Here is a 12208-nt window from a genome sequence, read left to right as displayed (position 1 = left end):
GAATTAGTCCGGACTTGTGGTTTTGGTCCAGAGAATTCTCCAAAACTGTGGCAATTAAACCGTTATTTAAAGAATTTTTATTTTTAATTTTATCATCTCTAATCATAAGGTGTCATATTTTAAAATTTTAATTTATAAAAATACATAAAATATATCGCATCAACGGACGTGATTGAATAATAAAATGAATTCCGTGATATAACATTTTGTCAGATGAAGATTGATGATGTTTTACAACATTATAGTAAAAGGCAAACATAGAAGTAAATGGCATATGCAACTCAAGAAATGAAATGGATTTCACTCACACATGGTGTGTAGGCAAGACATATAGTCAATGGACTTTTTTCTTCTTATTTATTGTACAAATCCATAGATTTTTCTACAACTTGACAAATTAGCCAACTGGTCACTGTGGTTGTGTCTCTGGGTGTGACAGACAGACTGATAGGGTGATGAAGTCCCTATTTCCCACATCTCTAAGAGACGACAAAAAAAAAAAAAAAAAAAATTGGTTGCAGCAAACTGAACGGTAACATGTGATATCAGTGAAGACAAACTAGTAAGAAAGCATCAATAGACTTCCACACTGCTGTTAAGATTCAAGAACCCTTATAACTTTTACCCAATATTATAAATGAGCAATTCAGAACCTCTTCCTCAAAAACCACACCAACTAAAACAGAAATGCAGTAGATAAAGTTAACAAAAGCTTTAGAAAAGAAATGATCATTGGCCTACCAAGATCCACAGAGCCAAAAGTGAGAGCAGCATAGCAATGTCGTTCATGTTGGAATCCTATTTCAGTCTCTCCCACCCCCACCTTTAAAACATGCTGTACTCTCTATTCGTTGTGTTTTTCCAAGCTTTTAACACTATCCACAGTCTCTCATCTCATTTTTCAACCTCTGTGCTGTCTGCGGCAGTCTATTTTTTCCAGTCTTGTTCGCAGTTTCTCATTGCTGTTTTTCTTGGTTCTATAACTTGTACCCTCCCCTTTTTTCTATCTCAATCTCTTCCTTTCCCCGTCTACAGTCTGCACTACTCTCTTCAACTCCTTTCATTCTTTAGTATCTACCTAGTCACTTCTTCCCACATCTGCATTGCACATCATTTCTGTGACTTCAAACGGCATATATTGCTGAAACCCCACGTCTCATTGTGCTCTTTGAAACTCACTTTCTCTGCTTCTTTAGTGTTCATTATCATGGTTGTGTTCTTGGGGTCTGTAGAGGTAGGGTTTGATGAAGAGCAACCGCCACTAGTTGGGGCACCAAATGCAGTGGTGGAGCCAAGCAGCCGCTACACACACCGATCAATCGAGACGCTGGTGGTAGTTCTAGCAGTGATCACGATCGTGGGCGTCATAGCAGGCATCATTGCTCGGCTGTGCGGCGGACGGCATTTCGGTGGCAATGGGGAAAATGACATAGAAGGATGGGTAGAGAGGAGGTGTAGGAGCTGCATCGATGGTGGAGTTCCAGCAGCAGCCCCTCCAGCAGAGGAGCCAAAACCAGCAGCAGCCCCTCCTAAGGAGCCAAAACCAGCAGCAGCAGAAGCAAAAAAGTGAGAAGGACATAGATTTGAAATAGAATATGGGTCATATTTAGTGAGTGTGAACAGAAACAGAGCTGGGCAGTGACCTGAAGCATCCATTGTCTGATCAGAATATGTGAGTGGTCCTATTCCCCAATCAGAGAGCTTTGCCTGAACACTATGTGCTTCAGCTGGCATATATTATTCATTAGTATCTAGAAGTTAACGATTGCAGTAGCAACCAAATTATGTGTGCTCCCTCAACAAAACTCATCTTTGCTTTTCAGATGAACTGGGTTTTCATTTTTCTTCTTTCTGGATGAAAGGTTTCAGCTTTCCGTGTGAATGGCTTCATGTCTAGTTCCACTTAAATTATAATTCATTTATTTATTTCACTAACAAAGAACATTTATTTCACTCACCGGCCATCCCGATTTTCATGTGGGGGTGGAATTGCCATTTGATTTTGGAGCCAAGCTCGTTGGCAACTTGTGATTCAAGCATCCTATAGCTAAATTTCAACAGTTTGTGCTAACGGCTTTTCACATAATCTGGAGCATTTATCGGGAAAAGGAAAGCATCAATGATGCTGTTTCAATCTCTGTTGTCATTTCTCCATTTTATAATCTGATTAACCATGTCAAAGATCAAAGGCGTTAATTTTTTTATTGTATTTTCCTTATATCAAGCCACTTTTCTTAATGGGAAATCGTTGTCATTTGTTCATGTTGCAGTGGCAGATTGAGAAATTCTTGGAGACTGAAATAATGCTATGATAACTATATATTTTTGAAATAATAATTACCAACAAATTTATCAACTTAGGGAATATCACAAATTACAGATACGCAAAACATTAGTATTTTCGATGTTTCTTTGTGAGGCTGTGGATGTGGAGAAGAGATTAAGATCAAACTTTTAGATTTTTAAGAAACTCAATTATTTTAGGAGATTCAAGGCTAAAGTTCAAAACTTAGTAGAACTCGTGATCGACCACTGCATGTTAGATTCCTCACGTAAACAACCATTTCGCTGGGTTAAAAAAAAAAAAAGGTACAAAACCCGAACGTTGCTTTTCAAAAGATATATTCTTCATTGCCAAACTTTCTTGTCCTCTGTCCTCTGTTACTGTATTTTTTTAAAGGGTGGGGGGTGCTTTTGAAGCACTAACCGTTGCCAATTCCTTTTTCTCAGAAAAGATCAGACATGCGGGTAGGACACCATAATGAAATTCGACCGATAACAGTTCATCATCCTATTCAGCCACTCTAAAAAGATTTTTGAGTGTTGGATGAAATGTCTGTCACCCAGCTTTACCACTGTTCTTCGTCTTTAATAGGTTTTGCAGATTTAAGTTAATACTCACATTTAACTGTTCATTATATGCGAGTTTATTGCATTCCTCCACTATTTATGGATCAAAAGATATGAAGTGTCATCTGCAGTGAAAATCTGTGGTAGTTAACTTGAATCCATTACTTTGAATCCATTACTTTGAATCAAAGTTTCCAACAGCGTCTTTCAATAAGTTGAAGAGAGAAGTCCAGTGCCCATTCTCTGTGATTAACCGACTTACAATACATAAATAAATAAATTATTTGTTTAACAATCAAATAAATAAATAAACAATAAGAAAAAAGCAAAACAATAATGTATTGAACACATAATTTACTTCGCAAAAACTTCTAGACTCCAACACAAGCAAAAGCCAAAAAGCAGCTTCCTCGAAGATTTTGCCAGCTGCATCCATACAAAATCTTCACATTTTTCTTCTGCAGCGTGTACCCTAATGTTTCCTTATCCCGCCAACATCTTACTCTCTAGCAGTTGATTCCACACAGTACAACATCTGGGCCAGTCACCTGGGTTGTAAAAGGATCAATTCGAACCCAGAGCAAGGAGAAGATAGAGGCAAGTAGAACTGACCACACAACAACAATTGTGGGTGTTCGGTTCTGGCGTCCCATCAGACCCTTAAGGAAAGGATAGAGATGAACAATCACCCAGAAAGCAAAAAATAGCTTCCCAAAGAGAGGACCCCAAGATTGGTACCCACTGTTAATGGCATAGGAGATTCCAGCAACAACCCCAACCAGGTTGATTATTAGGAGAGTAGTCGGTGGGATGAGTAAAGTCGTCCATTTGAACAAATACAGCTCAGCAAAATCCCCATCTTCATCTGAAGCTTTGGAAGTGACGGTGAAATTGGTATCAATTCCAGCAAGGACCTTAAGCAGGCCCTGAACAACAGCAAATAGATGAGCTGATACACCTCCAATAACCCAGAACTGTTCATTTCTCCACCATTCATCAATCCCAACACCACTCCATCTCATTTCCAGTATACCAGTGGCAAAGATGGAAAGAAAGAGGGATATGAACCAGATACTGGCAATGTTACTAATCTGCAGTCAGAAAAGACAACACACCACAGAAGACAAATCAGGGACACTGAACGTCAGCTGACATGTAAAGATGAATATCTACAGCTGGCAAATTATTGGATTGACATGCTAGAAAGTAGAAACTGTCAAATGAATTGATAGAGAGTGTGTGTTATAACTAAATGTTGCATAGCTCTTTTAGTAGAAAATGAAGATATAGCCATTAAACATTATGGAAGTAAAAGGCTTTCTCTTAGAGTCATCTTTTTAACTACGACTAGGAAAAAAAAATTCTGTTTTGAGGTAATCCATTCGGTATGCCTCCTTATGTGGCTGCTGTTTGGAGGATGGTTCTTTTATGTCTTTATGCGGTGCATTTGGCTTGAAAGGAATGAGAGGAGCTTTGAAGATAGGGAACATTCTATGGATGAGCTTAGAACCATTTTCTTTCACACCTTATTTCTTTGTTTTTCTGCTATCGTACTCAAAGGAACTAGCATTCATGATCTTGCATCATTTTCTAGTTCCTAGATTGTAATTAGGTGTTTTCTTGTGTATACTTGCTACAAACTTGGGGAACACCTTTCGTTGTATTTCAATAAAATTTTACTTTTACCTATATTAAAAAAAAAAAAAAAACAGGGCATGCCTCCTTTTGAATTGAACAGGTTCCATGGCACTATCCAGATAATATATTAGATGGTGAAAAACAATAATTCAATTGCATTTACCTGTGGAATAATGAACTTTCCTGTGAGAAGACAGACTGCTGGCAATGTACAATACGCAAGAAGAGGAATGGCCGTGATTGGATATATAGTGGTGTTCACATATGCAAATCTCTCCAGCCACTTTAGCCTTCCACCATAACCATACCATATAGGACAGTGCCGACTTAGAAGAATTTCAACAGAACCCAGAGCCCAGCGGAGCACTTGGTTCAGACGGTCAGAAAGGTTAATAGGAGCGGATCCTTTAAAGGCAGGAGGTTGTGGCATGCAATAGATCGATCTCCAACCTCGGGCATGCATTTTGAACCCCGTAAGGATATCTTCAGTAACCGACCCATAGATCCATCCAATCTGCACAAACAACATCAATGCATTTGTTAGAAACTTAATAGCCCAGCAAATTATATGAACAGAAACTGCCTGGTTTGTTCTCACAATACTTCTCAACTCATCTCATCTAATCATTACAACTTTTCCAAATTCCCACACAAAATAGAATAAACAATTCAACTTTTTCAAATCCAGAAACAAAAATAATATTAAAAAAACATATTCTAACAATATTTTATTCAATTTTCAACTTTAATCTCAACTCATCTCATCTCATCTATGAAAACAAACCAGTAAATTTGCAAGGACATCGCTCTCGTGATCAGAACAGATACTCTATAAAAGTTCTTCTGCAAGTACTTAAGAGAATCAGGTTTTCATTATAAAAGGCAAGCACTTGCTTCCAGCCATGTGTACTCAGTCCATATATAGAAAACAAACTACCTCAGTTGCTCACTGCAGAACTGGAAACAAAGTAATGGTGAAAAAGGACAAGGCAACCTACTTCTCTTCCCCAGTCAGTTGGGTCTTCATATCCACAGCTTATGACATGAATGGCTTCTTTGAGGAGGGATTCTGGAGTGGCAGACTGTGGAACACCCCCATTTTCCATCAGTGTTGAAGCAACAAAAGTAGCAGATTGACCAAACCTCTTCTCCAGGCTCATTTGTGACATAAGCAGTGATTTCTCATCATCAAATCCAGTACCTATATATAAAAATGTACTTGGAAGATAAGTGTCTCGCCTAACCGTAAACAGAACCAAAGATCCACATAACACACATTTAAACTATCACTAATTGCAGATATTGGCATTGCGCATATAGCAGTATAAGAGATATGGGGAAGAATAATGGAAATCAAATCTTTACCTTCCACTCCTTCTTCTATATCTTCTAGATTGTAGATTGGCACAGTTGGGTCAACATGCTTGCCTGATTTTTTCTTATTTGAGTTCTTTCCACTTGATCCGGAACTCCTCTTCCTTGATCTACCAAAGCATGTAGAGATCATGCCTGCTTTCTTGTGCTTAGGCTTGAGAGGAGGCTCATAGCCATACAACGCTGTTCTGTTGAAAACACACCCTGTACCCACATATACAGGGCCTTGGATGCCATCCAAGCCTCTTAAATTGATCTAAAATCCTCAAAAAATAGAAAAGAAGATATTAAAATGATGATCCAGAAGTGAAAAACAAACTATATAATACCAATAGTAAAAATGTATGTTTCATGATATAACAGTATTACAATGAGAACAGATATTCGTGGCTGAAGATTGCTAAACCGGACTTACATCAAAGAAAACAGTATTACGATTGGCATATCGATCATTCTTATCAATCCCATCAAATCTCTGAGGGAATTGAACATAACACACTGTTTTCCCGAGGTTAGGATCCATTAAGAAACACATAGCTTCACGTAGTGCCTTGCTGTTGTTTATGTAATGGTCACAATCAAGATTCAACAGGAAGGGCCCATTAGTGAGAACTGCAGATACACGCACCTGCATGAGTAGTTCACAGAAGGTCAAAGCAAGTAAATGCCTCAACAAAAAGAGCTTCAAAGTCCTATGTGTGTCTACTTACAAGTGCATTCATAGCACCAGCCTTCTTATGATGTTGGAAACCAGGACGCTTCTCACGAGATACATAGACTAGCCGCGGAAGCTCATTACCCTCACTGTCAAGTCCTCCACTATGCCCTAAGAAAACCTGCCAATCATGAAGAAACAACAAAATAAGTCCTAAACTGCATTTATTAGGAAGGGAGAAAAGAAAAGGGATAAAATTAAAGCAGCCTTCCCTATGACCTAGAATACCCATAACGCTGGAAATCCAGTATGTTGTTTTAGCAATTATGCACATGCTCATTGCCACACCAACATCATTATGTTTGGGTGGGTGGACTCATACTAGGTAACTTGCAGATCAAGATCCCCTAAGGTTGGAGGGAAGTATCTCGAATGCCATTAACAATGCACTTAGCACTCATAAAAGCACTATTCTTCTTTTTTTTCTGGGCAATAAACACATAGCTCTGCATCAAAAAGACAAACCTGGATCATCCCTGGATGATCTTTGGTGTTATTTCCGGGCCAAGGTGTACCATCTTGCATGAACCATCCTTCATCAGGAATCTTTTGTGCCTTTACCACTAGCCCATTGATACGAACTTTGAACTCTTCATATTCTCTCTGCAATACAATTAATGGCGGATTTTCAATAAGAACATATTATAAACACTACATCAAAGATCTATCAAAACAATCAAGTGAAACTCAAGCCTTCCTGACCTTCATAGCTCTGCGAGCTTTGACAAATGATGGATGAACCTTGTCCTTTAAGTAGTCAATTTTCTGTGAAAAGTACCATTCAGGTGCTCTAGGTTCAATGCTGTATTTCTTGCAGAAAGGAACCCATTTTCTCGCAAATTCTGACGTTTCAGACAAAGCTTCAAATGTCAACATAGCAGCTCCATCATCTGAAACATAGCAAGAAACTTTGTCCACTGGATAGTCTACTGCAAGAATGGATAAGACAGTATTGGCTGTGACAAGTGGGGGCTCCTTTAAGGGGTCAACTGTACTGACAAAAATGTCAACAGCAGCCAATTGAGATGGCTCCCCTTCTCGGTCATATCTGCGAACCATTAAAGAAATTAAAATTTGGATTTTAAAGGATTGGGGAAACCTTAAAGAAATTGGAAACTTTCAGAAGATAATAAGATTGGTAAAAACTACCTTAAAGCTAGCCTATCGAGATATGTCTCACGGTTCACAGGAAGCCACTTAGGGAATTGATCCAATATCCATGATATTGCAAACCATATCTCACAAATCACAGATACCAACCACAAAGCATAAGCATTGGGAACTGGATTTGTTATACGGTAGTGCAGGAAAATACTAAGAATAATAAGCCGCAGAACTATGACCATCCTGTAAGGGTTGATCCTAGAGGAAGGAATAGAAACCTTCCTTGATAGAGGCTGGCGGGCTTCATCATTTCTGCATTAGAAATCAATTTAAGTTAAAAAAAAATTATCAACAAAATTATCAGCAATTGCTCTACATCAAGTATGCATAAATCTGAACACAGGAAATCATTTACACAAAGACTATCTCCCATACATACCCAATTAGATAAGTCAATGAACATTTTTTTAAGCAGAGGAAGAAGAATGAGTGGTCTCGATTTTTTTAATCAAAACAAAAGCTAGACCATTTCACCACACACTTTTTTAGAGTAAAAACCACGTCCATAGCTGCAGTTTTAAACACAACTTTAAATCATTGTGTATAGTTTGCACCTCCGCCATTGTGTTAAATCTGATCCCATAATGAGCCAAAAAAGCTGTAATGAATCCCAGCTATAAGACTCAGATTTGAAGAGTGCTTAGCCTTTTGAAACCACATCACAACCTGAGACATCCAAGATTGATCAGGATAGAACCTAAGGCCCCACAAATTAGAAAACCATTTCCAAAGATGAGAAGCGAAAACATCATTACTTAGTACACGATCAATAGACTCCTCCCCAGGTTAATCACAGCAAACACAATTAGATACTAAAGGGATGGCCATAACAAACATCTTTCACTATGGATTCTGATCAAAATAACAGACTTTTCAACTATTGTGCATAGCATAAGTTACCTGAGAAGCAGATCTGTATTTATCTGTTTGTAAAAGAAAAATTTATCAATCCAACTCTTTTCTTCGAAAAGACAATGTTTTCTCATTCAGTGATTATTGCCCTCACCTGTGATTCCAAGCCTACAGCCAATCTAGATATCTCAAAGGAAATAAGTTAATTTAGTCTTGATTTGCATTTATACATGTTTGTGCAAGCATAAAAAGCGCTGGCTGGGAGCTAGAGAAGAGGCAAGTAGAGTGGCACTTGAGACTTCAATCTTATGTATTAGATGAAATACAGTGTGGGACCTGAGATTCTACTCTCATGTAGTTTAATTGCACAAAACGGATGTAAGTAACTTATGAAGTAAATGAATAAAGAATGCTGCTAAGCAATTAACAAAGACCCAACCCATATACAAGCGCTGAAAAAATTTGTACCCCACCAAGGATGAAACTTACAGTAAAGAATCATCCATAAGCACATCAGTGCTAGCATCAAAATCTACACCACCCCTGCCTTCAGATGGTGCATTACCAACACTCATTGGAACTGCGTTCTTCTCCTGCTTCATCTTCCAGCCATCAATTCTCTCTTTCCAGGCTACACTGCCTGACCCTGAGAATCCAGATAAGATTAGCTACCTCAGTGCTGAGATCAAAATTTGAATCAAATAAAGAAACACACAGTAAAGAGCGTCTTAAATAAGAAATAGATTTGGGAGAGGCGAATACGTGAACGACTGCCATCCACCACATAAGGAAGTGGATCTATATGCTTTCCCCTGACGCCACTTTCAGGAGATGCCATGGAAAGGCGCTCTGGAGAAGCAGCTGACAGCTCCCCAGAAACCTGAAGTATCAAGACAATGTTTCAGTATATAGTTTTACCAATCAATAAAACATTCAAGACATGGACAACTGGTCAATCAACTTACAGAACGTCCATTTGTGAGCAGAGGAATATGATTAAGAGAAACCGCTTTATCATAATCAGGGGGTGCAACGTCCTCCCCTTTACCATAGCTCATGTCCCAGTTATGAATTGTCTGTTCTTTCTTATTATGGCTCCTATCTTGAACCCCCAACTTATAACTCGAACCATTCACAGCATTTGCCTCATCATTGACACCAGCATCTTCCACTTCTTCCCCTTGAATCGGAGGGCTCCCTAGAGGTTAAGAAGAACAAATCTGCATCACTTTTCTGATAGTCATTAACATCTGAGTGAGAAAAATGCAACGACAGTTAATTCAAACTAACCTTTGTGCCACTTGTATTTGGTCTTGCATTGAGGGCATGACCGATTACCATCTTTCCTCTCATACTCATAACAGGGGCGGCAGACAGGGAATGCACAAACACCACAAGCAACAAAGGGCTCGCCATTCACAGTCGTGCCAACAGTATCACTACAGATCTGGCAGACCTCAGCGCCCATGGGTTTTGTAGATTTTGGCTGCAGGGCTCAACTATCAGATGTGAATTCTGCCACTATATCTTTAGTAAATCAAATATTTACATGTACTCTTGAATCCTATTAGACCAATGAAGTAACACGATATACAATGCAGAAAGCACAGAAATGTTTGGAGCAAATATGATGCAAACATTCCAATGCAGCTCCGAGAAACTAAACAAATGATGCCAAGAAAAACGAACTTCAATCAAATAAAAATCTATTATTCGTCCGAACCAAAAAATATATCAAAGAGAGTGAAATGGGACTACTTATGTGATCCAACATCAGAAAGTTTGAGATTTTAAGAAAGATAAAATATATATTTAGGATGCCGAACTATTACTTTCGGTTTAGATCCATATAGAGAATCATAAAAGCAAAAAGATAAATCGAGCATCACAACACCCCCCCCCCCCCCCCCCCCCCCCTCCTTGCCCCCAAGAACAACTTGGAGAAATTTCCCTTCTTTTCCACCGTCCCAATATCCAAATATGACATGATGAACAAAATTAACAATCCAAATCATCCATCACATTACGCATTGGATGGACCATTTGATCATAGGCATTCATTTTATATTGCTAAGTAAACAAAACATCCAAAAAACACACAGAACAGCAAAATGTGGCATGAATATCTAGTACTAACCTCCATGTTCTCTTACTCAAAAGCTATTTGATCCTCAGTCAAATCCGATCCAAAAACAGCAATATTTAGAAACACCCGATAATATTTCATTAACACTCAAACTTTAGTTTCACTTGATGTCATTCTTCAGTACAGGCGGAATCGTGAGAGACTGTAAGATAGCTAATCGCTGAAAATGTTTCCACAGTGAGATTATGAGAGACAGACCGCTCCAGCTAGAACTGGAGGGTAAATAGCACCGACAAGGAGACGGAGAAAGCGAAAGGCTCAGATCCAATCGACAGCTGCGAAGACCAATTATATGTTGATATTTTGGTGGATTTTTATGTTTTTTTGTTTAGGTGATCAGATCTTGACACGTCTGCTCGGTGCCGGCTGGGAGTCCTAATCGTATCACGTGGCAATATATGGGAAGAGTAGTTCCACTGGATCACGCGCACCGGAGGGATCTTTTCTCTGCTGTGCTCGACAAGATACCGACAAGGTGTTTTGAGTGTGGATTGTGGATTACGTTAGTCATGGGTTTAGAGGAAAAGTAGTGGGCCAGGGCTCAGAACATGGGCTTACAGAGTCGGGTTGGGCTTTGCTTGTACTGGATTTCGGTTTGCTTGACATAATTACGGAACTGCGTCTATGAATTATGATCAAGCTTGTGAGCCGAGTAAAGATGTACCTTTCCATTTGTAGAAATATCCAGATGCTAGGAGCTAGGACTCACTTTATATAATGAAAAATGCTTATTTATATTTATAATTTAATTCACATAATCATTCGTTCTGTAATATTAAATTTATATGTTAGCTGTTGAAATTATAGAACTTTTAAATTTAAGATTCAAAATTCGAATTATAAAAGAAAAAAAACCTAATGAAATGAGATTGCCTACAATATTATCCTAAAAATTGTACGTACATGTAATATTATTTTTATATAAATTTATACTACTAAATGACTTGATACAAAACATATGATAATCATGTGAAAATGTCATTTTTTTTAATAAATAAAATTGAGTTTAAAAGGGGAAAAAATAGTAAAGCTCATTCGGGCACCACATGGATGGATGGATTGCCCAATCTGCTCACCCATTGGTGGCTAGAGGACCACCACCCCTATAGAGTTCCATCCACACCACTTCATTTGTTAAAACAATAAAAAAAAAAAATACAATTTACGAAAAAAACAAAGGCAAAAGAGCCGTTCCACCAAACACTCTTAAATATTAAGATAATATGGTAGAACAGTTTTTCTCCCCCACCTCCAACCCAATAAAGAAAATCTAGAGACGAAACACCCCCCCCCCCCCCCAAAAAAAAAGGTCACCAAGATGATATAAAAAATTTAAAAAAAAATTTAAAAAAAAAAAAGAAAAAAAAAACATTAATGTAGAATCTCACATCGCCAAAACAAGAAACATAAAAAATTGGAGAAACATTTTAGGTACAAATAAATTATAAAAAAACAAATTCAAAAATTGA

General features: G+C 38.2%; 2 protein-coding genes across 4 annotated transcripts; one reads left to right on the top strand and one right to left on the bottom strand.

Moving 5' to 3' along the window:
* The first annotated feature begins 610 nt into the window (after positions 1-610).
* On the top strand, positions 611-1882 carry LOC122276389. Of its 2 annotated transcripts, XM_043086058.1 has the most exons (2): positions 611-1504; positions 1535-1882. In XM_043086058.1, exons 1-2 carry the CDS (start codon positions 833-835, stop codon positions 1568-1570), a joined length of 708 nt encoding a protein of 235 aa, XP_042941992.1. In that variant the 5' UTR covers positions 611-832; the 3' UTR covers positions 1571-1882. The 2 variants fall into 2 exon arrangements, with proteins under 2 accessions (XP_042941992.1, XP_042941991.1); XM_043086057.1 differs by having other exon boundaries at positions 619-1882.
* A 1115-nt stretch (positions 1883-2997) lies between these two features.
* LOC122275114 (probable cellulose synthase A catalytic subunit 8 [UDP-forming]) lies at positions 2998-11023 on the bottom strand. 2 transcript variants are annotated; one of them, XM_043084067.1, is made up of 14 exons: positions 10731-11023; positions 9884-10079; positions 9559-9791; positions 9356-9473; positions 9083-9239; positions 7727-7993; positions 7280-7625; positions 7043-7180; positions 6573-6698; positions 6278-6490; positions 5854-6118; positions 5487-5689; positions 4652-5002; positions 2998-3941 (listed from the first exon to the last, which is right to left on the bottom strand). In XM_043084067.1, the coding sequence occupies exons 1-14, from the start codon at positions 10734-10736 to the stop codon at positions 3357-3359; spliced, it is 3204 nt and encodes a 1067-aa protein (XP_042940001.1). In that variant the 5' UTR covers positions 10737-11023; the 3' UTR covers positions 2998-3356. The 2 variants fall into 2 exon arrangements, with proteins under 2 accessions (XP_042940001.1, XP_042940002.1); XM_043084068.1 differs by lacking the exons at positions 9356-9473; positions 9559-9791; positions 9884-10079; positions 10731-11023 and adding an exon at positions 8296-8407 and having other exon boundaries at positions 9083-9221.
* Between the last annotated feature and the right edge of the window lie 1185 nt (positions 11024-12208).

Source organism: Carya illinoinensis, chromosome 9 (assembly GCF_018687715.1).
Source record: "Carya illinoinensis cultivar Pawnee chromosome 9, C.illinoinensisPawnee_v1, whole genome shotgun sequence".
Lineage (NCBI taxonomy): Eukaryota > Viridiplantae > Streptophyta > Magnoliopsida > Fagales > Juglandaceae > Carya > Carya illinoinensis.
Note: the sequence above shows the minus strand (reverse complement) of the source record. Positions and strands in the feature narration are given on the sequence as shown.

What these genes read in the sequence shown, in the direction of transcription:
- LOC122276389 (XM_043086057.1), top strand. Translation starts at nt 833, where the DNA reads ATGCTGTACTCTCTATTCGTTGTGTTTTTCCAAGCTTTTAACACTATC.
- LOC122275114 (XM_043084067.1), bottom strand. An exon ending in CTCGATAGGCTAGCTTTAAG is followed by an intron (nt 7,626 to 7,726) that starts GTAGTTTTTACC and finishes AATGGTTCGCAG; the next exon opens with ATATGACCGAGAAGGGGAGC. An exon ending in AAGCTCGCAGAGCTATGAAG is followed by an intron (nt 7,181 to 7,279) that starts GTCAGGAAGGCT and finishes ATTGTATTGCAG; the next exon opens with AGAGAATATGAAGAGTTCAA.